This window comes from Strigops habroptila, chromosome Z (assembly GCF_004027225.2).
Source record: "Strigops habroptila isolate Jane chromosome Z, bStrHab1.2.pri, whole genome shotgun sequence".
In the NCBI taxonomy this organism is placed as follows: Eukaryota; Metazoa; Chordata; class Aves; order Psittaciformes; family Psittacidae; genus Strigops; species Strigops habroptila.
The window spans coordinates 17,188,437-17,214,635 of record NC_044302.2 but is presented as its reverse complement, the minus strand read 5'-3'; the positions used below and the strand labels follow the sequence as shown (position 1 = coordinate 17,214,635).

Genomic DNA, 26,199 nt, shown 5'->3' with positions numbered 1-26,199 from the left:
CGGGAAGGTTGAAATTGGAATTCAAATGTATTGGATTGAGCGTTGGAAAAGTTTAGTTAAAGGCCTGTTCGTGTGAAGCAGCAAATGTGGCTGGTGCAGTGACTGAGCAGGATGCACCGGCTGGGCAGGGAGGCAGAGCTGGAGTGGGGCAGCTCCTCCTGATTTATTTGTATGATTATTCAGAAGCCTTTGTAATAAATCACTGACTTGCAAATCTCTAAGCCACTTAGCAAAGGGCTCACGTAGAAGTTTAGTCCCTTCTGGTCTTGGGCTGCTCTTTCACTCAGCTGCAGCAGGGCAGACACAGGGCGGACCCCACTGCCCCCAGTGCAGTAGCAAGACAGTGCCCCCACACCCCCGGGGGAGCCCCAGGTACAGAGGAGCCCTGGGGAGCGTTACCTTGGGGCTGCTCAGAGATGTGTCTGGGGCTTAGAGAACAGCACAGTAAGAACAGTGACAAAGAGTGATGGAATGACGCAATGGAAGTGATGGTTATCTGAGTGGGGTTTGTTTATCTTTGAGCTTTTTGGTCCCTCTGTAGGGCTGGAGAATAGGCTGGGTTCCTATAAGCTACATCCATACTGGGAGCAGTTTGCTGAAGAGAAAATAATTTTATTTATTTAAAGAATGGGGAATGTTGTTTAGTTTGGAATGAATAATCTGATTTTTGTTGTTGTTACTAGATTGAGAAAGGGGAGAGAACACGGACTGTGTCTTCCTGTGTGTTAAAAGCAGCTATTCCAAGAACAAGGTGGGCAAGTGAGAACAGATACCGTTGAAATCAAATCCTTCTCTCAGAGGGTAGCGCTTATCTTTCCTGGTACAGGTAAATCACTAAATTAAAAACTAAATCCAAGTCCTTGCCAACACTGAGATGAGGGGGTGTCTTTGAGTTTCAGCTTTCCAGCTCTAAGCACTGTAGAGCAGGAGAACTGCAGGTGACCTGGGCAGCCTTCAACAGTTAATCTGCAGCTGGATTGGATGGTGGCTGTAGAATCACAGGCTCGTTCAGGTTGGAAAGGACCTTAAAGCTCATCCAGTTCCACCCCCCTGCCATGGGCAGGGACACCTTCCACTGGACCAGGTTGCTCTAAGCCCTGTCCAGCCTGGCCTTGAACACTGCTGGGGATGGGGCATCCCTGGTTGTAGCCTCCTTTTAACCGAGCTATTCTGTCCTAAGTTTTTAAAGAATATTTTAAAGCTATCGCAGACTTCTGGAGTTTTGGTATTTTTCCCCTTTGGAGCACCTCTGTGACAGGAGCTCTTTTAGCATTTGTTTAAAGCACAAGTACAGGCTGTACCTCTGTTACTGCCTACAGCTGTGGGTGACTATGCACTTTGGGTTCAGAAAGACATGGAAACAACAGCAGCTGCTGAAACAGTGCCAGGGCCACCAAGGCAGGAACAGCAGCATGTGCTCGGCTGTGGGAATACAGCACCTGCTGCCAGCAGCCAAACCGGTTCTTAGCACCTGAATTAAGAATTCCTGGAACTTTCCCCGAGTTAGCTCAAATGTGAGCACGGAGGTAGCCAGTGAACAGGCAAAGGGGTCTGCTGGCACAGAGTTAAAGCACAAGACGCCCAGCAGTGGCAGTCCAGGACCTGTCCCTCCCTCGGCACTGAGTTCCAAAACAGCAATGCGAGGAAGCATGTTCAGAAGAAACAGGATGACTGAACAGGGGCAGAGAAAATCCCCCGTTGTGGGACTGAAGTGTATTTTATTAATATTTATTTTATTCATTTATTTTAGAGTTTGGTGTTTTTTTTTAATTGCTGCTATTTCATTTAGTTTAGTTTTAACCCATCGGTTCAAGTGTTTGACTGGAGTTCCTGCAAGCTCCAGTGTATCACATGCGTTACGGAGCCCAGATACAGGGTTGTTTTGGTACTTAGGTTTTGCACTAACTGGTGCTTGAGAGCCACAGCCTGTTTCTAGCTGTGTATGTATGCTGCTTTTTCACACAAGAACATAGAAGTGGGAGTTTATAAATTCTTTATTGAAAAATAACTTGCAATATTTTCATACAAAGTAATGTAAATGGTAACAAGAATTGTCTGACCACTTCATAAATATTTTTACAGAAACATCTACACAATTTCTTAACTTCAGCCTTTTTATTATGCAGGCAAGAACGAAATATGCTTTTATTTAACTGAATTTACAGTGGAATTAAGTCCTAAATTTTCCCATAATTCAGAGGAGCAGGAATGACTGATAACTCGGAGCTTTTAATTTCTGCTTCGTTACAAAACCTGGTAGGCTCTGGGGGGGGTTGCATGGTGCACTTAACAGCACCCCTGTGCCTCGTACACCAATGGTAAGGAGTCAGTGGGTGAATGGTGCTGGTTGCTGGTGTGTTCAATGCATCTTGGACCTATTAAATGAAACTGACCAGGAGGTCCAGTAGATGCACTGCTTCCTTATCCTGCTGGAGCAGAGATATTTCTCCCTGTCAGCCTGATTTAGCAATTTAAAAACCCAACCCCACCCCCCCAAGCCCTGCCCTTTAGAAACAAGCAAACAGCCCAGTGGAGGTTTCCAGAGTGGGACACCACTGCCCTCCTGCCACACAAGCACAGGGGCAGCTCCCGACTCCCTGGGGAAACAATCTATCTTGGAATAACATTGCAAACATATAAAATTCCTTGACAAAAGCCAGCGGACTGAGTGTGCTGCAGTGATTCTCAGCGCCCTTCTCTGCCACAGGAGCTGCAGGCTGCCCATTGGAAATAAATACAACAGTCAGCTCGCCTCTCTGCAGAGAGCGCTGCGGTCAGCCTCGGAACAACTATTGATATGGAGGAGAAAGTGCCATTGCCAATGTACAGCCAAACAGATCTGCCTCAAGTGTGACACTGATGCTTGCAGCCCTGCCCCGAGTGCTGCCTGCTGCACACAGCTCACTCCAGAGCATCGTCTGGCCCAGCCAGCGCCTGACACAGCAACAGCAGGGTGGCTTTCAGAGGCACACAGAACATCCTAACTATGGAAACAATCCACTTGGAGCTTCCTTTGGGGCTCCAAAAGGCTATTCCCCATCTTTCTTCTCCAAGCTGAACTGGACTTTCCTATGGAATATCACTTGTAAGTCATTGGTTTTGTGGAGGTCTTTATTTAGAAACCAAGCCACTGCTGAGCGTGGTGATCTGGGTGCACTGCTCCTGGGTCCGACACATGGTAACTTCCCAGCCCAACGGTGAAGTGCTGGTGAAAACAGCGTGAGGGGACAGGTTAGAGCAAATGGAGGTAAATACCTGCCCCAGGGTAAAGAGCAGAATTAGGGCTGTGTTCTCCAAGCAAGAAAAAGCTCTTCACTGCTTTCTGCAGTCAAGGCCTGGTGCTGGGCCGCTTGCCTGGCTGAGGACACGTGCCATGGCCTGGTGACCCCATGTGTTGGGTGACAGCAAGGAAGGAAGGAATGAAGGAATGAATACCTGTGCTGGAACACTGGGCTCAGTGAGAGCCTCGGTCATTTGCTACATCTTGTAGCCGCCTTAGCAGAGCAGTGTGATTCTCTTGGCAGATGCGCTTAGCTGGTGCTTCAGTTCCATCTTCCAAGAGAATGCCTCTTTTCTTTGTTGGAGTTTCTCCAGTTCTAACCATGCTGTTAATTTCCTTTAGCCTCTGGAGGGGAGGAGGGGGGAAAAAATTAGAATTAATCTCTCATTATTGTGACTACCTGAATATAAGGTGAACTTGTTAACTGCATTATAGTGGGGTCACATATGCTTTGTTTCTGGAGATCTACACTGCTTCCTGTGACAGACCAACCTTAATCACTGTGCTGCTCTCTCCATTAACAGAGTATGCTGCTGTCTTACTCAAATTCAAGCAAGTTTGTTGTTTCAACACATAGAATCATAGAATGGTTTGGGCTGGAAAGGACCTTAAGATCATCTAGTTCCAACCCCCTGCCATGGGCAGGGATGCCTCCCTCTAGACCATGTCATCCAAGGCTCTGTCCAACCTGGCCTTGAACACTGCCACGGATGGAGTGCTGACAGGCCTTCCACCCATAGTTATGACTGTTATCTTATACCATAAGTACATGATTTCTATGAAGACTTAACATGCTTCCCAGGGAAGATTTCTGCTTTGCTTTTGGTGTCCAGGGATAATGGGATGCTTATTACACACTCCTCTGGGAAGTCCTCTCATGGTAAGAGCTGGGGGACCTTTTCCCCACTAGGCAGGTAAGAGCATGGGACTGTACTTGGTGTTCTCTTTGGACAGTCTCCACACCAAGGAACCCATCTGTCACCTGAAAGCAAAGGCTACCGTCGCTGGCCTCCTGAGTCTTTCTTGTGCTGCAGTACGAAGAGTGACATTAAAAACTACACAGTACTCTTGGGCACCTGATTGCTTTACAACTTCTTAGATACCTGAACAGGCATTTGGAAGAGGGTCAGGTGAGAAAGCATGTGTTAGACCATGTGAACAGAACGGTGTGTGGCACAACCTTCTCCAGTTTCACTACCACAAAGAAAAGTTCAAATTGAGGATTTACAGAAGCAAACTAAGACCCTTCCGTCTCACCTTAGATGGGCTGCTGCTGAAGTAATAGAAGATTTTCTCTCGAGGAGAGAGCGCAGACTCGTTTTTGTGTGGTGAGATGTACACGGGGTGTTTGTGGGACAGCTGCACGCGGCGAGGGGACCCCAACCGCATGAACGGGTAGGGCGAAAGCGGCGGGGAGTCTGTCTGCAGAGAGAAGGAGAATCACACTGCACGGCACAGCTTCTGTGAGCTGCTCACCTCCAACTTGGCTCAGTTTTTCCCACTGCTGTCACACCATGCATGTTTAGAACAGATGTGTCATGTTATTTGGCCAGATTGTTTTTTGGGGTTTTATTTTTCATTTACTTTCCTAATGCTGTCTGAGGCTGGCAGCTGACACTGCTCAGTGTTGTCTATTGCATACAGGAGGAAACAGCCAATAGGGGCTGACAGTCCTTGGTGTGTTAGCAGCAGAGTGTGTCCTTGAGGTGAATTGATGTCATAAAGATATAATCCCTGGAGTTTGTTTGTAGTGGAGTTAACTAAGAGCGCTTCACTGCAGCTACAGTAAAAAAAAGATCTCTTAACAAATGAAAAGCACAGAATTTACTTACTGCATTTGAGGTATACTTCAGGGCAAATTCTTTGATCTGCTCGATATAGATATTGTTATAGAACTGTATGAGGTCCCCTCGTTCCTCCTCCTCGGTGTCGCTGTTGGCCCCGGTCAGTCGAGTTGGGGTTGGGGGGGCACTGCTGGGGTGTGGGACAGGCAGGGTGCTGCTGGATCGCATCACGGGGCTGGAGTCTCTGCTGCCTGCAACAAGGAGCAGCTCCTGAGCTCAGCCACAGCTGCTTCACCCACTCTGGTCGCCTCTGCCCACTGTTCGGCCCTGTACAGCCACTGCCTTCCCCACCCTTAAATCATAGCACAGCAACCCTGAACCCAGTCTTGTCAGCATAAGCAATGCTGATGTGGTTCCCTTAGCAGCTTCCCTTACAGAAAAGCAGTATCAGCCTTGTAACAAACCAGTGTGGTGCTGAGGACATGTACAGAAACACGTTTGATTTCTAACTTCTTACTGCATAAACCACAAGTGGCTCTTCTGTATAAGCTCAGTTTCATCACAATATAAGCAGAGCTAAAACTCCGCTTTTCAGGCATTTGTGATGCACTTTTAATGGTAGCTCTTTCTTGTTGCAAACTGGTACCACTTCACGTTAGGAACGCTAGGCTTTTTTTAGCTCACAGTACCTTGAAAACTGGTGGTAGGAATATACAGCATCACTTAATTTGATTTCTTTTATAAAGGTTAACTCAAGGAAAATGCGTGGGTTTGAATGTCAAGGAAAGCCTCTGCAGAGCTGTCAGATGTCCTGTGGATGCTTGGTTTGTCCTTGTCTCTGGAGACAGCCAGCTGCTGCAAAAGAAACTACTGCAACTCCATGACTGTGGTAAGTAAAGGAGTACCTGTGAGCACAGGCTAGCATGGATTGCGTTCCTTTCTACAAAGAGGTGTTCTCTGTACAGACTGAGCTCCAAGACCTCAGGCCAGCCACCGTGGTAAACTCTGCAGGGAAGGGCATGTGGTGATGGATTCCAAACTGTCAAAGTGGTGTAACACTAACCCTGAGTTACAGCAACTCTTACCTGGTATCAATATATTCTCAATTGTGTCCAAGTTCAGCAAAGAAGGAACTGTTTGGGATGGGGTGACACAAAATCCAACTCTTACTTTATACACACAGTTTTGGAAATGGAATTAAACCCAAACTTCTAGACTTGGGAATCACTCACTTCTTTCCTTATTCCTCTCTTTACTTCTGTCTGTAGGTGAGTTCTGCTGGCTGCTGCTGTCACTGCTGCCAGAGCGGCGTCGGCACCTCCTGCCTTTTATCAGGACACTCCGATACACCTGCAGGGAGACAGAGAAGCACAGCAAAGGGAGGATGGTCAAGCAGGCAGCTAGTACTCAGGGAACAATAGTCTGCATGATACATTAGCTTTTTAGAAACTTCATTGTGGTATCAAATTGCCGCTTACAGGGGAAAAGACAACCTCCTGAGAGGAGTGTATCCAACAGGCACTGCCTCTGCATGTTTTAAGTGAAGCTATTGTCTATTTTAGGTTTAGTCTAGCATTAAAAGCTTTCAGTAGCGCGTGATTTTGTACCAAATGCTGTCTGGTGAGAATGGCTCACAGTCTGCAGTCATTGAATGCTGTTACTTTAGAAAGAGACCCATTCCTAAAATAGACCCAAGGCATTTAATTAACCATGTTGTCAAACATGAACTGTACTTACATGACTCTTGGCTTGTGGTTGTGTCCGATAGCAGCGCATAATGTTCTGAAAAGATCTGTCCTCCTTGGTCACCTAAGAGGAGATGGACAGAAAAGATTAATGGTTTTTCTGTGAGTCTTTTTAGTAGTTTGGGGGTGGTTCTCTGTGGTGTTTGGTTGGTTTAGGGTTTTGGAGGTTTTTTTTGAGGAACTGTAATCTTTGGAACATTAAGTCTTACACAAGTATTCTGCTGGTTTGTTTTTGTTTTATTCACACCTTACCTTAGCCATTACGTAGATGGCACACATCAGCAGCTGATCCAGGTGTCTGTCCATCATGATTTCAGGGCAGCGTACCAAGGAATACTCAAAACATGTCCATATCTTTTTCCTCAGCTCATCAGATACATCGAGTTTGACACAAAGATCTCTCAGGCGAACACTAGCTAAATGGTACACCTGTGGAAAGGGAGACTGCTCAGGGCCCAGCAATACAGCTTTTCTCACCCAGCTCAAGAGCAGCTCAGACCTGCACACACCCTGTAAAACTTGTATGAATGATAAGCCAAGAAAACCCAATTTTTTTTTTTTTTTCCTTATAAGAAACAGATGTTCTCAGTTCTGGAATTGAGTCTAAGAAAATATTTGTTTGAAGCTTAAATTCTGAGTTGTCCTGAGCAGAGGAGGAGCACTGCACAGCCTACAGCAACTGCTGTGTATTGGATAAACCATAATGTCTCAAAGGCAAATTTCTTTCTTTTGCAGAGTCTTAAAGAAAACGGACACCTTCAAGTACCTGCTGGATGAGTACACGATCTACCTTACAACCTGTGGTCTGAGAGTCCCCTCCTTTGCTAGTGAGAAGTTGCCTGTGTAAGAAAGAAAACTACTTTCCAGGTATGTGTATGGATAAACAAAAGGTATACATTACCGTTGAAATGGAATATTCTCTTAGTAGCAGTTGTAGTAATAATTACATGTTTTAAAAATCACTGAAGAGTTGCCAAAATACTTACTAAGTAAAGCATAAATCAGACAGAAAATTACCTTTCTAAAGAAGAGTGAAAGCGAGCCCATCTTCCGTGGCCTGATGGACGTGGTGGTGGCAAAGGGCTGGGTTTGCCTTTGCTCTCCAGGAGAAATCTGCTGCACAGTCACCTGGCCAGGTAACTGCAGTGTAGCCCCTGTCACTTGGGTGTTCAGGGTACCTGTGAGCGCCTGGGCACTGAGGGGCTGAATGGGGCCAGGGACAGCCTGAGCCTGGGTACCCACATTTACCTGGACTGGGAAGAAAGTTATTCCTCCGCTTTCATTGGCGATACCTATAATTTAAGGAAAAGAGTCTGAAATAAGAGCAAGTTGTGGGTGGGTAGGTGTTGCTGGTGGTTGTGGGTTTGTTTGTATTTTGTGGGGTGGGTTTTTTTTATTTGTTTGTTTTGTTTGTTTTTTAAGAATTCAGTATTTTATAAGCAATTAATTTTATTACTTGCTTATAACTATATATTTAGTAAATTATATATGAAATTGTTTCATCAAAATACTTTGGACTTTTCACCATAAGAAGACTAAAAGATCATGAAATTGAACCAAGTTTTTTATACTAATGCAACCTCCATCCTGTGCCAGTTCAGGAAGGCAGGCTGGCTGAAATAACTCAGTTCTATAAGGCGGATGTTGGCAGTCAGAACATCCTTGTATACATGTTCCGTCTCTGAGTTCTGCTCATCTATTCAAACAATTTTTCCCCAACTAGGAATCCTTCTCCACTGGTGTACTGTTTCCCCCTCCTCGTTACTGTGTCCTAATACTCTGATGGAAGCAAGCCCCAGTAATGTTACAGTAGCTTTTCTCTCACCTTGTACTGGTATTGTCACAGTTTGCCCGTTGTTGGCAGTTACAGTAGCAGTTGCCACTGTAACCAGTGTCTGGCCAGGCACTGGGGTTACTGACATCGCTTCAGGATTCATGTTCTGCACAGGCACTGTATTCACCACAGGCTGTTGGGAAACTCTTACTGGAGTGCTGCTGTCAGAGGTATTATCGTTATCAGCAAACAGCCTTCTCCTTGTAGGATTGGCTGTAGGAGAGCTGTATCTGTCATACAGGGTGGCTGAAGGGGATGAAAGGCCTGTGCATTAAGAAACAACACACACACACACACATATATATATTTAACTCTTGTTGTATAATCCCATATTATACAAACACATAAGAGAAATCTAAGGAGTACCAACACATGTCATGCCCAGCAATTCATGTCTACATTTGTACCTTACAGATTGCTTTTAGAGATGACTTCATCTCAAATAATAGTTTCATGTTTTCCTAAGCTAATGCATTATGGGTTTTGCTTTTTTTTTCAGAGAACAAGTTTGAAACTTCACATAACTAAATATGTAAGTGGAGTTTTGATTGTGGTGTAACAGTAAAGCAAAACTGTTCAAGTGCTACTGATAAGAACATAAGTATTATTTAATATATACATATGTATACAGACATACATGCTGTTCATATACATAGCTTCCTGAAAACAGCATTTTGTTCATGCTGAAATTCATGTATGCACCACATATCTGACTTAGCTATGTGAGTTGAAATAGAAATGCTATGTACAATGTGTTTGCAATTAACTGTACCTTGACATTAAAGCAGATTCCTTGCTGTACACCACTTTAGATGAAAAATTAAAGCCACGGTTTAAGAAGTGTAAGTATGCTACACTTTTAAAAGTCTTACCTTTCCCTAGTCCTCCAGTTTCAGCACGGACCTCATTTAGTCGTCTGGGTGTCAAAGGAGAACCCACAACACTATTCCCAGCAGATCTCTCAAAATACTGAGGTGGCATTACCTAATTATTAAGAAGATACAGTAGTGTAACAATCTTTCTGTGACTAAGATTAAAAGTCTGCTTTTTACCACATTTTGTCTTGTTTAGTAACCTTTTCAAGCACAAGCGACTGGTCCAGATCTTCCCTGCTTGGCCATTTTGTTCCCTGTTCTGCTACACTGTGCAAATACAGGGTGATAATCACCTTGGCTGCATGTCTCCAGTTTGGCCGTCTCTGCAGCGCTGTCCATGAACAGACCAAAGCACACTAGAGTTCTGTGTCCTCAGCACTGAGCACCTTGTAGGGTGAAACTAAGATTTGGGCATCTAGAGCCTCCCCTTCAGGGTATAGCATCCCATCTCTACTGTCCTGTCTGATTAGGAAAACTATATAGCACACAGAAAGAAGCGCTCACCTCTTCACAAGTGGGAACCCTGTTTTCGTTATCTCTGATTCTGTCCCACAATATAGATTCTTGTTTCCAGGCCATGCTTTCCAAGATCTGCTCCTCAATATGATTAAGGTGTTTTACTACTTCCCGACAAAGGCCATCCTCTGCTCTGATGAAAACCTCAATTACCTGCAAGGTGGATAATTATTATCAATGTAATATACTTGTTTCATGCATTTCTTCTTGCAGAAATATCTAACTCCTGATTTTCAAGGAAGAGGAGATTGTTTAAGGCTGCATCACTATGACTCAATGACATGCTACCTTGCACTTTTATCAGAAGCCAGGTAGTTGTATCCTTCTAAACAAACACTTCAAGCACTACTGCAGAATAGCTGCAACAGTAGCTTATGATACAATGATAATCCAGCAGTTACTATATGGATACATGGATATTGCTCCTGTGTTAAACTGTTAACACTATGATAATTGTTAAATGTACAGAACTCCAGACTGCCTCTGGAGTGCCAGACACTTGTGTAATATTTTTTCAATATGGGACAGGGCAAAGCTGAGCATCAAGGGTTAGTGTGTACATTAACATGACTTATGACTGGATAAGCATTTCTAGCTATCAAACACTTTACCTTATAAAAATGATAAACTGGAATGTCAAATATTTCAGGGATGAATGGGAAGTTTCCAGGTGGCTTGTACGTGAAGGTAATGATCTCAAGGCAACATGCCAGCAGCGATCTATGAAACACATCCTGCTCCAGTATTGCCTGCAAGAGGGTTGCAAATTTTAATGCTTGATTTACAGTGTAACTATAAAATAATAAAATACTTTCTATTCTTCCTCAACAGTGAGATTATCAAGCTTCTTGAAAGAGATGTTACTTGATAAGAGACAGAACAGACTCCACAATAAGCCATCTTCACTCATTAAAAATCTCACGTATCTTTGTCTTTACACACACAAATGATTGTCTGTACACTTTTTTTCCATTCAGTGTACCTACAGACTCTGTTTCAGAGATTTACCCTCATTTTACAGAGCTGTCTCTTGCACTCTACAGTTGGTTTTCTTTTCTGTAGGTCCAACTTTAGAAATGAGGTACAATTTGATTAGTTTTTCCTTACAGATAAGTCAGCATCTCCCAGTCTCTTCCTCTCTTGCTCAATGATAGACTCCAAGACCTTGTAATACAGCACCTCGGCACGACGAAAATGCTTACTAGCAACATCTGCAGGAATTTTAAATAGAAACAGTATTGAGAAATGCAATAAAAAATTACATTGTATATCTTAAGCTACAGAGATACAACTATTTAGTAGCCTAAAGTGGATTTCTGTGCTGCTGTGGCTACAATACTTTCAGGACTAAACCCGCTAACTTAAAGTTAACTTCGGAATCCCCCTCCTGTACTGGCACTGACTCCTGAATGCAGAATAACTTAGTACTGAACCCAGATTTTGACGATGACACCATCTGTAAGAACAATCCCTAACATTGCTCTAATCTACATATTTCAAGTTAAGAAATATGTTGAAAAGTATACTTAAATGGATCCAGCTTGCTGTAGGGTTTGTAAAGACTACAATTAATTCCTATCATTAAGGTCACAGAAATCCATGCCATCACAATTATTCTTATATTTGATCAAGAAGATGCTCCCCTTAGCAGCACTTTTAATTTCACTTCTGTAGAACTGAAAGTATCACCAAATTCTAGTGATTTAAGCTAAGGAAGGCTGATGATAAATTTGTATGCAGGGATGAAATCTGCCAAGTCTTAAGAATACAGGAAAAGACAAAAATAATAGAGAAGACATTTGTGCTAAAGCATAACCTGTAAGGTAGTTACAAGAGGTTAGTGTATTTACAGGCATTTTAACTCTTATCTGTATAAGTGTTTCCCACCTTTGGAAAAATTACTGAATTCTCCTTCAGCCTGCGTGCTCTGGCAGTATACTTCATGCATTTCTTTTACTCGGTTGGCAATAGATTGAGAAGGATCTCTGGAACATGATCTGAAAATAAAAACATGGTCAACATACTCTTCCTGCTAAGAAAAAAAACCAATAAACACTATCCAACCAACCAACCAACCCCAAACCTGTAACTATTTTTACAATACGATGAAAGTTTGAAACTGTAAATACCTTGCAGAACAATATGAACAGACCCACAGGTGCCCTAACTGCATTTGTACTGTAAAATGGCCACAGCATATTAATATTATTGCATACACTGTGGTAAATATACACATCTTTTCTTGATCAGGGACAAATATTTAAACAACATTTTCCACATGATATCAGAGTTGATTTTAAATATATTGTACCTGAAGCAACAGTTTATCTACATGAAAAATAAATTTTATGTTGCATCTCCTACAGAGGGGAGCTTGCTAGGTGGTGAGATTTGCTAAGTAGGAAGAAGGAAAGTCTTGACATTTTGTATTAGCATTTGTTGTTAGAGATGCTTGGAACTGATGGGTTTTGAATGTGGTATGTTCTTACAGCCATCAGTCCCTTAAGGACAAGTGTATCTAAATAAAGAGAACAATGTCCTTGATATTTAAGTATCTCTCTAGGTCCTATTTTACACCAGAACCTTTCAAGACTGACTCACATTTCAAATCCCACTGTTCAGCATTAACATTTGCTATTAAAACTAAACTATTTTAAAGAGTAGGACTATTTGGTAGCGAAACATCAAACTTACCTGAGAATTTGCTCCAGATTTTCACTGGGGGCATTCTTCAGTCCTGCCAGCATCGTGTGAAGGCGGCTCAAGCTGTATGTTGCCATGGAAACAGGTGTCACATATGGGTTGCTCTCTTTAATATACTTGCGGCCAGTAAGTGGGGTTGTAATCCTGAGTGATTTGGACTAAAAAGACAAAAAATAAGCATGTAACTGTACACTACTATAAAACTGAGACACAAGCCATAACCACAGAAGTGTCAAACTGCAGAATTCTTACCCTGTGTTAGGATATATGCCTGGGAAAAATGGTTGAGACTCAAACAGCCCAAACTAGTGATGTCTCCGAAAACAGCCCCCAGTGACAGATGTGTCTGTATGGAACAGTACTATATAAACATGTGAACAGGGAGGATGTGACCTCACACTGAAATCCAAGTACTGTGAGGGAACTGTGAAACACGCACACCAATCAAAAAACCCCAAACACCCAGCAGTCCCCTCCTACCCTGAGTACCAAAAGTAGGTGTAGCTCATACAAAAAGTGTACTGAGCCAGGGTTTTCTTTCAGCAGGTTTAATGCTTAACATGAAAAAAGTCCTCCTGATTAGCATTTTAATTCATTTGCATCAGATCAAGCCATCACATCAAAACTACCTAACATCAAGGATGTTCCTTCAGTGCAAACCCAATGCATCTTCTAATTATCTAACCACACAACCACTTAACCAAGAGATATTTTCCTTACTTTAATGAATGCACTACATTTTGCAGTCTTTTTACCACAAAGTCTAGCTCCCAATGCTCCTCCTGTTTTTCTTCCACATTCCCAAGTGTGGTTTATTTCTGTGTCCACACCCTGCCAGAAACATGGTTCCCCCAGCCCCACCTTGGACACCTGCAGCACGCAACAGCCCAAGCGCTGCAGCCACAAGCTGCTGTCTCTTATAGGCCACACTGTGTCAGCCAGACAGACACCTACACAAGTTTGGCACTCAGCACAACTTGGCAGTTGATTATTTCTTATAACAGATCAGCAGTGAAGAATTAGGTATTTGCATTAATTTTGCCGATATGGTTACTCTGATCTTTTCTCTCCAGAATATTGAAAGCCATCAACCAGCTCTCTCTCCGGAAAAAGATAACATACCTATTCAATGATCTAAGCTGTTTCACGCTTTTGCTCTCTCTAATTGTGCTATTACAGCTTACACCCTTCTTTATGTGCCTATCTTGTCTCCTTCCTCCTTTAAGAGATTTTTTCCACCTTTCAGAACATTCTGATATTGTTTCCATAGGTATACATGTCTGCATTCTGCACTCAAGGCCAACGCCCGGTTTTCAGAAGCTGCTCTAGTCACATGAAGGCTCTGATAACTTTATAGGTCTTCTTCACTTTACTGTTCCGAAATACATAGTGTTCTTTATCCTCCCAAAGTCCATATTCTGTGCTACTTTATTACTCATATATAAAGATGTATCTGTTATTGTGCTTGTAGGCAAGCGAGCTGAAAACCACTCCCTAATGCTTTATCTCAGGCTGTGAACAGATGTAACAGCAACACCTGAAGGACATTCGTCAAAAGAAAACACGGCTTTGCATGCATTAAACAAGCAGCTCTGCATATAGGATAGAGATGTGAGAGAAGGGGAAGCTGCATGGACAAGTACAGAGAGCTCCAACAGCTGCAGGACAATTCAGTACTGCCAAACAGCTGTGGAGAATTGCCCCTCCTATTGTGCTTTAAAATCTTCACCTAAAGGTCTACCTAAAGATACCGCTTTAGATAATTACCTAAATATTCTCTATAGTGGATTTTACCAAAGCAAGCCCAAATGCATGGAGAAATTCAGTCCAAACCCCCCAAAAGTAAACACTACTTCTAATCAATTACAAAATCTAACTCGCCTTGAACAATAGATGGTAATTTTTAGTAGCTGCTTCTTGTGATGAGACAGAGACTAACTCATCTTATTCTCCATATAAAGCCAGCAGCACAGACATGTGATACTCACCCTGTCAAAGTGCTGCTGCAAATTATGCTTCACTTGTACTCTTTCAGCTGTTTCTGTTCCCGAAGCTGTATTTAAGCACCTTGTGAGAGTTCCAATTTCTTCATCTGCATCCTCCCCAAGAAATATTCGCTCATCGAGATTTCCTACTGACAAAACATACTCCTCGTAGGCCTTGTTGATGGCTTTGCTATAGCAGAAAGGAAAAGACAGATACAAACCCCTTTTTATTTAGACAGCATTTGGCCACCTGCTTACTGATCAAACACAGTTCTGGCCTCTTGAAGTCTCCTTCAGGACTTCTTTTAACCCTGACTTAAGCACTGGAGCTCCTTTAAAGTCTACAATATCTTCAACATGACAGTGACAAAGACATTATTTTCCCATTTGATCTGATGGCTTCCCAGTCAGCACAGCTCCAGGCGGAACATAATAAAATACTGAGAACTTATATTTGTCCCAAAACTCCTCAAAACTTACACAGCATCACATCATCACAAACTATGCTTAGTATTTTCATACCATTTAAAAGAAAGTAAGTCTTACTCACAAGCATCTCTAGGTTTACAAAGAAAAAAATACCACCAAACCCATTTTTTCCCTCCCACTTCCCACTCATTCTCTGTGCCCCCACATCTTTTTCATTGAGTTAGACACAAAAAAATTAAGGAAACATAGAAAATGAAGAACAAAAGAAGATAGCAAGTAAAACCATCCTGAAGAACCATTCCTCTTCCAAACAGGCCTGCAATGATGTATAAATATTCATACATATGCAAGTCAAGTAGTAGTTACTACTACTGTTGAGACACAGATCATCCTGCAAGTGCAATGTGCTATTGCAGAGGGAAACTGATGCAAGCCAAACCACAAATCCAAGGACTCACAAGCTATCTCCGAAGTTCCCAGGATCAAGAAATCCAGTCAGATTTTCATCTTTTCCTTTCAAAAGCTGTAAGACAATAAAGAAAAGGATGGACATTTCAGTTCCTAAAAATGTTTTGAATAATCTGAAATTTTTCTACATCACAAATTTATTGCCCAACCTTTTTGTCAAAAAGTTTCCGAATATATGGCTTCCAAAAATGTTCCTTTATGCCTTTTGCTTCTAAAACTAATCCATAATGTAATGAACACAGTTTTTCAATGATGCAGGGAGGATCAGATGATACTTTATAATCCTTACTGTGAAAGTCTTCAGGTAGACCTACAATTAAGAATACTATATTATTTAATTCTGCAGATCCATAGCCTGTTTCCTTATTAAACTTAAATTCTACACTGTGTAGTCTAGATAGTGTGAAATTAAAATTATAAGCTAATTCATTCCCTTGAAAGAATTATTATTGTATAACGCCCATTCAATTTGCTAATGTTGTCAAAAATCAATTTTGAGTCAGAGATTTAAAAAAATTAGATACTGATAAAAATTAAACATGTCAGTTCTAATAGACTGTTGATCGAACACCTGTGAACTGTAATATTTAGTCAAATAAATCTGAGATAATGGTCCCAGTTCACATTCAAACCACTACAAAGTAAATGCAAATACTGTACAGCACTGAAACTGAACTCTGCGTCTGGAAAGGATTACGTCAGAAATTCAGTAGGAACTTCTCATCAGTTATTTGCAGTCACGATTATCAAGCCAACCTACATTTCCTTTCTCTTCAGAACAAGAACAGCAGCAATCCAGAAATGAGAAACAGTCACACTGTCACTCTCATCTTTGAGCACTGGGTCTTCCCCAACTGCTGCCTCACAGGAACTCTCCGGTCTGACTGTCCCCAGCAATGCTGTGCCATTACGCGCTCTTTCACTGACACCAAAATGTCATTAACCGGCATTTTTTACTATGGAACTCCCTTCAATGGTATTGCCATAATAAATTAAATTCTTGACTTACTGTATTATTGACAGAATTCAGCAGTCTGTTATGCTACAGGAATAGAAATCTGTATAGCCAGATGCAGAAAAATCTTAATTCCCACATATTTCAAATCAATATTGTTCAACTTCCTCTCTACCACATAGATTCATACTCATCTCAGTAGCCTTCAAAGTTGTTGCAGACTTTGGATAAAGACTGTTTTTTTCAGCATACCTTTAAAATTAGGATTCAGAAGTTCTTTACGGTTTGGACACTGGAGAGCATTTCCATATACTAGATCCAAAGCACATAATAAGAGGTGGTAGGAATTGACCAAGTCGTCACTGATCATAGGAAAATTACCTTCAATATTAGAAAGACATAAACCATTAATTAAAATTAGCATAGATTCTTTTCGCATAAAATTCTTTTAACCAAGAAGTTGTTGATATTTGTATTATAATCAATAATAAGAGTATTGGAAACACAGACTTTAGTGACTGTAAATATCTGGATAGAAACGCAGGCAGTAAAGCAGACACACACTTAATAAAATACAGCAAATACAATAGGGAAATACTTTTGTTTTCAGGAACAGCAGCATTGTGTAAGAACTCAAATACGTTGTTTTGAAAACAAACCTCCCCAAAATGTTAATAAATGTGATATTGCAGACTCCCTCGTTCACAGTAATCTGACTAATCAGTGCATAAATAACTTGAAGCAGCATGAATTGTATCGTGCAACTGCCTCAAGGAAAAAAAAGTTCTTACCCCAACAAGCCCAACAGTCTGGCAGTGCTACGTCCTTCAGCAGATTCTTACTCCATCTGCCTAAAGCAGAATCTTGCTCTAAAGGTATATGAAGGGGAAGAATGGGCTACGACTGAGACCTGCCTTCTCCCCAACTTTTCACTGCTGTAAAGTGCTGCAAAGAACTTCAGCTTCTGGCAAGCTAGACCCTCATGTCCAGATATGCTAGAAAAAGCAAATGCTGCCCCTCCTTCAATTCCTCCCATTCGCCAGCATGAATCTCTATTTGACTCAAAGTCAGGGGATTATTTTTCTTTACCAACCTGTTTTCTTTGTAGAAATTTTGTTGGGGGCATGCTCATCATAAACAGTAATAAATTTAACTTTATTTCTCTTGTGCTTTACGAAAGTTAAAATGTATATCTCTGATCTGGTTTACAATGTAGCTTCATTTCATATACCTCTAAAGTGTTTTTTATTTATTATCTTCCTGTAGAAAAGAATCCTGTAACGTCCTCACTCTCTTACCACCTTTCAGAAAGATGATTATATTCAGATTAATTACTCTCTACTGAACTCATTTAGGTTTATAATATTCCTTTAGAGCAATGGCCATAGCTAAAAACAGTACTGTAAAACAAACTGTACCATTAACTAATATCATAAATCACAATCCCATGAACTTATATGCACAGCATGATTTTTTATCACTCTTTTAATACTATTAACTCTTCTATTCTTTCTGCCCTCCATCCAGGTATGCTCCAAACCACTTATCTGAGCCCACTATGAACAGGTTTAAATCCTTGAAGAAATCTATCATATAGTAATAAACTCATTTAGAACACATTAAAATGTATGTATGATTAAAGAATTTTTCTAAATTACAGTTACTTTTCTACCAGTAACATAGCAGTTTGTTCAAATTTATATTCAATTTTCCAATTCTATGCTTGTTAAAAAAAATAAAATAGTAATTTCAATGCAGATAATTGGGACTATTTAAAATAATGAAGTCTACATGAAATTTGAATCAACTGTACACATTTATCAGTTATTTCCAAGTCATGAAAAGTTCAAAACAAAACAATGAAAGTCCTAAATACAATAGCAAAATTTAATCAATAAAAATCTTAACGTAATTCCCATAACACAGGTTCATTTTCATAACCATTAAGTCTAGCATAGCAACCATCACTGTCAGTACAAAATCTAATTTTACAGTACCAATAGTCTCATATAAATGATTTGTCAATGACATTTCAAACAATAGCTTACTACTACTCCCCTCCACAACCTAGTACCAAATAATAAAACAGTTACCTCAAAGTACTGCTAACCAAAGCCACTATCTTACTTTGCAGTGTACACCAGAGGTACGAACGAGACCTGCACTTTCTGCATCTGAGAAAGAAAGCGCAATGATCTTCAGGCTTGCAGCAATATCACAGAGACAAGCCTGAACTTGCCACTGATGTGCGGTTGCCATGATAAGGATTACTGCCAACCATCAAAACACAGTAAACAAAACAGGAATACTTAATGCTTTAAATGGTTGACATTTGGTTTCAATTTTTGTGCTGCCACATTTTAATAAATTTATCAGTAGTCACTAATTTTAAAGTCTGTAATTACTATAAGTTTTCCTTCTTCTTGCAAAATTTAGTTGGATATGTTATCAAGATGGCATTCTCTACAAAGTTAATTTGTATGCCTCAAACTGCTCACTAATTAACATGTAGTTAGTTAGTTGGTTATGTAGTTACTCAAACATATCAGCCAATAATTTAGCAACAAGGAGACTCCTGAAGATCCTTTGCACCTTGTCAACTCTCCAATCAACCCACAGAAGTGGGGATTTTATAGAACGAAAAAGCAAAATCTGTGAGTGTTCAGACTGACCTACTTACTCTCTCAGCTGCCTAACTGGGCTGAAGAAGTGAAGTCCTGACTGACTGGAAATAAAGTACAGTACTAACTCTCCTCTGGACTCGGTGGATATGAATGGGTATTTCATACTACTTGAGAGAGCCACTCTGGACTGAAAAGGAAAAAAAAAGAAAAAAAGATGAAAATCATGCTGTGTTTCACGGTTTCAAGCAACACACTTTAGGAAAAATTCCTCTTCCCCAATAAAATAGAACTTGTAGCCTATTGGAAAAAGACATGTTCTATGTAAGATACAGTGTTTAGTACAGCACTCGTGCAATAGCACACCCTTCTTCATCTCTGTACAAAGACGTGATGGTGGGGTCTGGTAGTATTGCCAGTAACTTTTCTACAAGGGAGCTGCTGGCAACCCTCTGTAATGTGGCACAGCATAGAAAGAAAAGTTAATCTGTGTTGAACAAATAATATTATTTGCAGATAACTCAATATTGTGGCAGCCTGCTCTGTCCTATCCTCAAAATCAGCCAATTAAGGAAATCACAGCACACTGCAGGAATCTTAACACTGATTCCCTTTTAAACTGGAAAAAAGCAACACCACCACACACCTCAAACCCAAACTCAAATTCCTTTTATCCTTTTCCTTGTAGAAATTAAGCTATCAGTTTTCTTCTACTAGTTGTCTTATAAAAAAATACAAAAAGTATCTGGAAATTTATCAATGGACCTGAATCTACAAAGACTTTCTTTCAGTGAGGAATACAGATCTTGTCTTTGTTTCCCTCAAAACACTATCTATCTTACACAGAATTGCCAGTGAACACTCATCCATGGAGTATGTGAATAAAGCCCCACGAATGCAGAAACTCTTTTTAAGATGCATGTTCGATGAGGAAAGACTTCATACTATATGTGATATGACTAAACAACTTAAGCCTAAAATAGAATTTAATCCTGTTTCTTCCCGAGGCTTTTTCTCCCACCAGTCATTACCGAGGAAAAACTGCTAAAATCCTCTACTATTCTTATTAGCTTTAAGACTGCTTTTACAATAAAGGTTATATATACATTGCAATATATTGCTTGTTCATCACATTATTTCTACAAAATATCTAGAAGCACACTAACAGAGGATTCCCTTATGTGTCCCAAAGGAATCTGAGTCCTCAAGACAGTCAGCCATTTATATGTATACTGCTATGTCCAAAATGCAAGAGAAAACCACCCTTGCCAGACAGGCATATGCAGACCTATTTAGTAATGCATATGCTTATTTGATACAGTTGCTGCATGCTCATTTTTTAAAAAGGCAGGGGGACAACAAGGCTATTAAAAGAATTAGAATGCTCTCTGTGATCCTAGCATGAAGTATTCACACCTAGAATTGTATGATAAATTTTTACTAAGTAAGTTGTAGGAAAAAAAAGAATTAAGTATGTTCAGTGTCCCAGCAAACATAAATATACACCTTATGTTAATTACAACACCACTCACATATGAATTAACTAAAATTCTAAGTTAACTTTTTCCCTTGGAATTATAGCATAAATCTCCACTGGAACACTAGAAACTTTGTAAAATACTCTGCATAAAAGCTACCAAACTATTTGGACATACAGCTCATTTGTAGTGTGGTAAAATACACAGCCGGGGAAATTAAGACAGACTATATTCTGTCTTCAGGCTGTTCTATGAAGGCCCTTTCTCCCTTTCTGAATTCAGAAATGGTAGCATCTAATTCAGTGTTTGAGGACTGATACAAGGCAACAACTAACAAAACCAGGTTTGGTGTATTTAATCCCTTTCAAATCTCTTACCTTTTGCATGAACAAACAGCACCCAACAAAACTGGAAAACTTCTGTCACGGTACATGGTTGTCGTCTTTTAGGGAAAAATACAGCAAGAAGACACTCAATAAACTCAACAAATTAAGGCAGATAAAACATCACACAACATTCAATCATTCTAAAAGAAAATTAAGCTTTACTACAGTGTGGCCAAAATCTTACACCCTTCCCACAAAAACTTGACTAAAGGTAATAAAGTAAGCTGCACATTGGTTTAGTACAGACACAAGTGGAACCCCAGTCTCAGTCTGCATGTAATGACCCAAATGTCACTACAACAGACCAACACAGCAGATTCCACTAAAACCAGGCTGAGACCTGAGCAGAAAATCATTATAAATTTAATGTTACACATGGCTGGCCTAAATGTTTTCTTTCAAGGCAAAATTGTGATCTTATTTCCAAAGAACAGACAAATATCCTAATTTAAAAACAACAGAAAATGTTTTTTTCTGCTTTTCCACATAACAAATGGTACATAGAGTCAACTGAAATATTCTGAGAGTCAGAGCTGAAATTCTTTCTTCAGAAGCATTCTGAACAATATAAGCAAGTATACATTCTTGGAGGAACACATTACACAGCGTGTTGATGTTAACACACTCAGTACAAGCAAAACTTTCAGAACTGTGTGTTTACAAGAGTGTCATCTCTGTACTAACATAAAGCATTTTGTAAAGGGTTTTATATAATATTCAGAATTTTGAAATATATTAAATTACTATCAGATTATCAAGTTCCCCTGCTGGTCTTTGTTTAAGATGCTTTCAAATAAAATATAACTAATTCATAAGACTCCTTCATAAATCAAGTTTTGCAGCTCTTGAAGATTTGTTATTTCTTAATACTGCCACATACACTATACTAGACCTCCTATTTCACATTTATGGCTAGCAAGTTTGCTTTGTGTTCCTGGTAACATAAAAAACTTGACAAAGTAATCAACTCATCCAAATTTTTTTATTCCACACCCCCCACCCCAATTGGAAACTATGCTCAAGTATTTACTATGTGGATTTAAAATCAAACAAAAACCCCTCCCCTAGCACCGATTTTTATAACTCCACAGCATTCCTCGTTTCCATATAACAGATCACTGAAAGTGCTATTTCATATACTGCAGCTCATCCCAAGGACAGCAGAGCAGCAAAGGTGGCATTAGAGACATGTTGTGTCTAATATTATCATATTGCTTTTAAAAGGTAGTTGTCTAATGTAGATTGTGAAACAGGCATGTGAGCCTCAAAACCAAGTAGTCTTTATCATGTTTTCTCTGTAAGACTGTATTTACTATTAAATTATTTCTTTCAGGCAAAATCAATTCATGGTGAGGCTATATTCTTTTCAATTTCTCCAGTGGTTTGTTCAGCCTTAATCTTTTATTTTTCTTATTTAGTTACTCCATCAGGTTATGTAAAGAATGGTTTAAATGTCAAAATTAACATACAGTTCACCCAAAAATTAGTAAGCACCATCTTCCAACTTAATTTTCAAAATTACTTCATGCCTTACCATCCAAGCTAGCCATTAGAGGGGTTTACTCTTCCAATTACAGAACAGTATAAGCACTATATTTTAATGAAAATGCACTCAAAATACAACTAAAAACCCCAGGCAACTTCATCACATTTTTGCTCTATTCTGCTCTAAAATCAGCCTGTAAATAACAGGAACATACCTCTGTTTTCTCCCTCTCTGTTGACGAGGTTGATCTTCTTGAGGATATCTGAAAATGTCCTGAAAAATGGGCTCATATTTCTTAAAAATGACAGCAGAAACAGTGAAGTTTCTCTCTAATCTCTCGGTTCGTTCTCTGAATTGAGCAGGGAGATTTGCCATGTCTTCCCACTTTTTCATCTTGTTAAAAAACTCGATCAAGCTGAAAATACCAAACAGATTAAATCTGAAAGTTTTGGGGGTATTTTTTCAGAAATATACTATACGTTTTCTAACAAAACTGCAATTTCTACTTCCTAAACTGCTTTTAAAATGGCAGTACTGCAATCATGATAACATACTCAGAGCCAGTCCTTCACCCATAAACATGGGTGAGCTCAGACAGCTCGCAAAATATTTTTAGATCCTCGGCTGATGACTATGTTAAGTATGTTTCACAGTTCTGGCTTTTCCTCACAAAGACACAATCAGCTCCAATAGTCAGATTATTCTAAAAGCAGATTTCCCTCATTTTTCTGAATAATTTATTAACTTAAATAGAAAAAACTCTGAGTTCTACAATGCTGAGAAGATTCTATAAAGTATGAAACCCCTTGAGCTTCAGTACCTTTCAATTCATAAATTTGGCTTTAATTTTCACTCTTTTATCTATCCCACTTTTTCAGAGTTATTAATCTTTGATAGCCCTCATCATAGAAATAATTTATCCACATTAAATTCCTGAATTTCTGTTTTTTTTCTGAAAAAAATTTACACTTTTGTATTTGTAAAACAATAGCAAAACTCCAACATTAAAGGAGATGGGGAGCAAGACTGCATAAGAAGATTCTTTTTTAATTTTTTCCAATCTGCTAAATTGTTACAAGAGAATGAGACTGCTAATAAATAAAGTAAATTGTTTCAGGAACATTTTATTCAGTGCTTTATGGACACAGACATTTGATACAAATTTTGTTTATCAGATTCTGACATCACTTTGGCTTCATTAAGCAAGAACATGTAAAAAGTGAAGTCTTCTTCCAAGAAAAAAAAAAAAAAAAAAAAAAAGAGTATTTTCACAGCCAATTACAGATGGTTTCTCATGTGAGAAGTTCACACTTTGCACACTCTTCCAAAACAGACTATTCTTCAAAGAAAGGTTTATTTCTCATTTAAGAAAGGGAAGTCAATCTCTGATTTTGAAAATCAGTGTTTTTACAACATAGTAATGACCAAATGGAACTGTTCTACTTCCATGGCAATGATCTTATAACACAAAGATTCCAGCGATACAAATTCTATCTTTAAAAGCAGGAAACAAGACAGATGTTTAGCATTTGTTCTCAGTGTCTAGATTTCACAAACTGATAAGCAGTCTTTGAGATCTTGTAAGTGTTTAAAAATGAGCAAAAAGTTACCTTTGTTCTGAACAGCGCAAAATTCTGGTTAAAGATACGTAATTGCCCTCAGCTGTCCCCTTGCTCACAGTGGGAACTGCTTTTCTGCAAGCCACGTACAAGGCACACGCCAGCCAGTGCAGATCATTTCCCTGTGAATTAAAACATCAAGCATCTAAAGGACTTCATTGAAAAGAAAAACATCCTCTTCAGCTATGCACCCAACATTAGCAAAAAGGACAGGACCGTGTCCTAAATGAATGAAGTTCAAGCAGTGACAACGTTGATCTGCTGTTTTAAAGTTCTCTTGAGCTACTCTATGATTTCAACTACGACAAAACCAGGCGCTAAACTGATACTTAACATTGAACTGTGTCAAACCTAAAACGGCAGTTACTAGTTACCTGTATAAATGTCACTCTTGATCCAAAGTTAACAAAATCTTTTTACTGTTGCTCTTCTCCTATCATAACATTTTGTACTGCCTTGGTGTTAAAAAATATATATACAAAAGCTACAGTTCCTTACAATCAGAACATTCTGCCCTGAACAGACAGTGGGAACAGAAAAACATAGTTTCCATTTTTTTTTCTGTATTGCACAATAGAACTGTTACTCAATCTGTACTTCGAGACAGAAATTAATTCCAGCGAAAACCGTTTAAATCTTATGCTCTCTCTTCGATTAAAAACCAATGTTTTAACGAGAGAAGGTCAGTGAAAAGAGGGGGTGGGGGCACAGAACACTGAATTCGATGCTGTGGGTTTCCTGGACTACGTGGTATCCCGGGGCCAGATGAGCACACACTTTAGAGATAAACACAAATGCTCTTTCTGAGCTTCCCAGCCCGTTTCCGATGGTTGCAGGCCGCGTGTGACAGAGGCTCTTCCAGACTGCAACACTTCACTTCCTTCTTCCACAGAGCTCCAGGTACCGCGGGCTCACCACCCACCCTCCGCCCGCGCGGAGCCTCCTTCAGCTGTGCGCAGACAGCTGCCTGCGCACGGGAAGGAAAGCCCTAAAGCACTCCAGATGACTCCAGAATTTTATCGTAAGAGCCGCCTTGATTTTTAAAAAGCCACCCGGTAAAAGGCATCTCCCGATCACGGCGGCTGCGCCACTTTGTGTTACCGTCTTAAGGAAGGATGTTACAAAACCTGCACGGGGCTCTGTCACGTTCACAGAACCAAATTTACTGTAACAGCGCCGAAAGCATCTACGTGGGCAACTAAACAGCAACTAAGCGTTCACCGAGACAACCAAAGTGCGCTTGTCAGCGGAGCAGCCGCAAGCAGGACCCCAGCGATACGATCTTTTATGTTAACACCTTTCCACTGCTGTGACTCGGGATCACGGCACCTTCCCACTTGCGGAGCTGGAGATCGCCGCCTCGCGGCCCCCCCGCGACTCCTGGCAGCGGCCGCCCCTGCGCGTCACGGCGGAGGCCGGGACCGGGGGCAGCTCCGCTCCCCGGCGGGCCCGCACCGCGATTGCGGGACGGGACGTCCATCAGCGACGCCTCCGGCGGCTGAGGCGCGACCCCCTGCGGCCCCCGGGCTCGGGGCCGGGCCGAAGCCGCGCTGCCGGGCAGGGGGGCGGAACGCAGCCGACCTCGGCTGCGAGCAAATGCCCGGGCGGCGCCTCACCGCGGGCGGTGTGACGGAGAGGCCACCGCGCCTCGAGGGCCGTCCCCTTCCCTTCCCCCCGCTTAACCCCGTCCCTCCCGCCGGGCTGCCCTCCCGCCCCGTCGCGCCTCACCTCCAGGGTGTAGTTGCGCTTCATGCTCTGGTAGCTGAGCCAGGCCTCGGAGCGGGCGCGCTCGTCCATATTGAGGCTGCTGCACAGCTCATCGTAGCGCTGCCGGGTGTCCCCCTCCACGGCCGGCGGGGAGGGGGCTGCGACCCCCGCGACCCCCGGCTCGCCATCCTCCTCCTCCTCGCCCGGCATGCCGCGCCCCGGCGCTAGGGGGCAGCGCTGCCCCGCCGCACACTGCGCCTGCGCCGCCGCCCCTCGGGGTCGCGACGCGCATTCGAATCCAAACACCCCGGCTCCGGGCCCCGCCCCC

General features: G+C 41.2%; 1 protein-coding gene across 4 annotated transcripts; it reads right to left on the bottom strand.

Annotated features, from left to right (window-relative positions):
• Window positions 1-1,976: 1,976 nt before the first annotated feature.
• Window positions 1,977-26,178, bottom strand: RBL2 (RB transcriptional corepressor like 2). 4 transcript variants are annotated; one of them, XM_030512866.1, is made up of 23 exons: window positions 25,893-26,178; window positions 24,156-24,286; window positions 22,760-22,960; window positions 21,051-21,115; window positions 16,827-16,955; window positions 15,769-15,944; window positions 15,610-15,674; window positions 14,726-14,912; window positions 12,729-12,895; window positions 11,922-12,031; window positions 11,142-11,245; window positions 10,646-10,783; window positions 10,023-10,187; window positions 9,516-9,627; window positions 8,635-8,907; window positions 8,058-8,101; window positions 7,827-7,970; window positions 7,062-7,238; window positions 6,802-6,873; window positions 6,297-6,414; window positions 5,113-5,315; window positions 4,538-4,702; window positions 1,977-3,625 (listed from the first exon to the last, which is right to left on the bottom strand). In XM_030512866.1, exons 1-23 carry the CDS (start codon window positions 26,079-26,081, stop codon window positions 3,455-3,457), a joined length of 3,306 nt encoding a protein of 1,101 aa, XP_030368726.1. In that variant the 5' UTR covers window positions 26,082-26,178; the 3' UTR covers window positions 1,977-3,454. The 4 variants fall into 4 exon arrangements, with proteins under 4 accessions (XP_030368726.1, XP_030368723.1, XP_030368724.1 ...); XM_030512863.1 differs by having other exon boundaries at window positions 7,827-8,101; XM_030512864.1 differs by having other exon boundaries at window positions 7,827-8,101; window positions 15,769-15,929.
• Between the last annotated feature and the right edge of the window lie 21 nt (window positions 26,179-26,199).